The 2,466-nt window shown below is 36.5% G+C and overlaps 1 protein-coding gene across 1 annotated transcript; it reads left to right on the top strand.

Annotated features, from left to right (window-relative positions):
* Nucleotides 1-967: 967 nt before the first annotated feature.
* On the top strand, nucleotides 968-2,145 carry LOC136629197 (zinc finger protein 84-like). The gene has a single exon (XM_066605371.1). It carries the CDS (start codon nucleotides 1,075-1,077, stop codon nucleotides 2,131-2,133), a length of 1,059 nt encoding a protein of 352 aa, XP_066461468.1. The 5' UTR covers nucleotides 968-1,074; the 3' UTR covers nucleotides 2,134-2,145.
* Nucleotides 2,146-2,466: the final 321 nt, after the last annotated feature.

The raw sequence follows: 2,466 nt of genomic DNA, 5'->3' as shown, positions 1-2,466 counted from the left end.
ACTACAGCTTGTCTCGCAAACAATAAGCCCTCATAGAGCTCCGTAGATAGAAAAATAAAAAAGTTACAGCACTTTGAATGCAGTGATAGAGAAAAAAAACGATTTCCAAAAAAAAAGGGTTTTTATTGCAAAAGAGAGTAAAAACCTAAAAAAAATAAGAATTTTGGTATCGTTGTAACCATACCGACCCGCAGAAAAAATGCATTTATGCTGCCTGATTATCACTGTAAAAAAAAAAATCTATGGCAGAATTGATGCGTTTTCTCTCCGTTATCATTAAAAAAATAATAACAATTTTACAATATAGTGTATGTAACCAAAAGTGGCACCGATAAAAACTACAGTGCACCACGCAAAAAACAAGCCCTTATACAGCCGTGTCGACTGAAAAATTAAAAAGTTATGGCTTTTGAAAAATGGAGATGAAAATCCGCCAAAAATCGTTGCGTCCTTAAGCCCAAAATAAGCCATGTCATTAAGGGGTTAAACCTTTTCCTTCTATCATCCTATTTGTATTAACTTCAATTAAATACAATTACTTCTCACTGCTACCCTGAATGATAAAGGGCATGTAGGTGTCAGGAAGTGTGTGAGATGGACACCAGCCATTAGCACTAAACCTTTAGGATTCTCCATTGAGCAATTAGTAGAATAGTGGTGAAAGGATCACTAATGCATGGATCTATGAAGATAGAGGCTTCACCTCAGTAAGGGAAAACTGCAAAAGAACAACTTGTGTCTAAACATCATGATTTACTAGTCCTCACTGTCAGATTTACTTATAGATTGTGATCTTTTTTTCCACCACTGTCTTAACTAATTTTAAGGTTATTTCAGTAAAGAACAGTAAAATTAACTTTATTCTTGGCAGATGACGGTATCGGGAGCTCAGAGGGACATCTGATATCTGCAGATTGTAAAGCAGAGGATTGTGATATCACACAAGATACATACGAAGAACCTGCCAATATTCTAGATATCCTCTCAGCCCTTCACAGTAAAGATCTATCTTCTGATCATCTTCTACAACTCCCATTTTCTGATTCATCACAGACTGATAAGGAAAATCACAGCATGGGAAAACCTCAAAGAGCTCACACAGGGAAGAATCCATATTCATGTCCAGAATGTGGGAAACATTTTACAAAGAAATCAAGTCTTGTTTCACATAAGAAAATTCACACAGGGGAGAAGCCATTTTCATGTTCAGAATGTGGCAAGTGTTTTGGAGAGAAATCCACACTTGTCAGACATCAGAGAACACACACAGGGGTGAAGCCGTTTTCATGTTCAGAATGTGAGAAATGTTTTACAGAGAAAGCCTCACTTGTCAATCATCAGAGAAGTCACACAAGGAAGAAGCCTTTTTCATGTTTAGAATGTGGAAAATGTTTTGGACAGAAATCCTCACTTGCTAGACATCAGAGGATTCACACAGGAGAGAAGCCGTTTTCATGTTCTGAATGTGGGAAATGTTTTATACTGAAATCAAAACTTGCCCAACATCAGAAAAGTCACACAGGAGAGAAGACATTTTCATGCTCACAATGTGGGAAATATTTTGGAGAAAAACAAGAACTTATCAAACATTGGAGAACTCACACAGGAGAGAAACCATATTCATGTTCAGAATGTGGGAAATGTTTTAGACTGAAAACAAGACTTGTCGTACATCAGAGAACTCACACTGGAGAGAAACCATTTTCATGTTCAGAATGTGGGAAGTGTTTTGGAGAGAAATCCACACTTGTCAGACATCAGAGAACACACACAGGAGTGAAGCCGTTTTCATGTACAGAATGTGGGAAATGTTTTATAGAGAAAGCCGCACTTGTCAAACATCAGAGAAGTCACACAAGGAAGAAGCCTTTCTCGTGTTTAGAATGTGGAAAATGTTTTGGACAGAAATCCTCACTTTTTAGACATGAGAGTACTCACACAGGAGTGAAGCCGTTTTCATGTTCAGAATGTGGGAAATGTTTCATAGAGAAATCAGAACTTGTCAGACATCAGAGAAGTCACACAGGGGAGAAGCCTTTTTCATGTTCAGAATGTGAGAAATCTTTTACCAGGAAATCAGATTTTCTTAAACATCAAAGAACTCACACAGGAAAGCAGCCATTTTGTCTTTAATGACATTTTAATTTAAAAGACACAAAAAACACTGTTGCAGTCAAAGTAATGTTAGATTTGATACAAGCAAAAGAACTAAAGAGCCTTGGGGTGAAACTTATTTAAGCTCTTGAGTCAGTTTTTTTTTTTTTTTTTAATAAAAAGTCAAAAATGTTGTCACACGTTATTGAACAAAAAAAAAGACTTTTTTTGCTGGTTGCACAATGCTTTCCGGTTTTCAAAAAAAATGTGCGGACTTAACGAGACGGGACATATCTCCTGTGACCCGAAAGATTTACTATTATTTACACCAAAAACTTGCATACATTACAACATAATGATTTTCCTAAAACA

This window comes from Eleutherodactylus coqui, chromosome 5, assembly GCF_035609145.1.
Source record: "Eleutherodactylus coqui strain aEleCoq1 chromosome 5, aEleCoq1.hap1, whole genome shotgun sequence".
NCBI classification, from domain to species: Eukaryota; Metazoa; Chordata; class Amphibia; order Anura; family Eleutherodactylidae; genus Eleutherodactylus; species Eleutherodactylus coqui.
The sequence above is the reverse complement of the archived record's forward strand: the minus strand, read 5'-3'. Positions and strand labels throughout refer to the sequence as shown.

Bases quoted from the DNA above. Each gene is read 5' to 3' on its own strand.
- LOC136629197 (XM_066605371.1), top strand. From the start codon at position 1,075: ATGGGAAAACCTCAAAGAGCTCACACAGGGAAGAATCCATATTCATGT.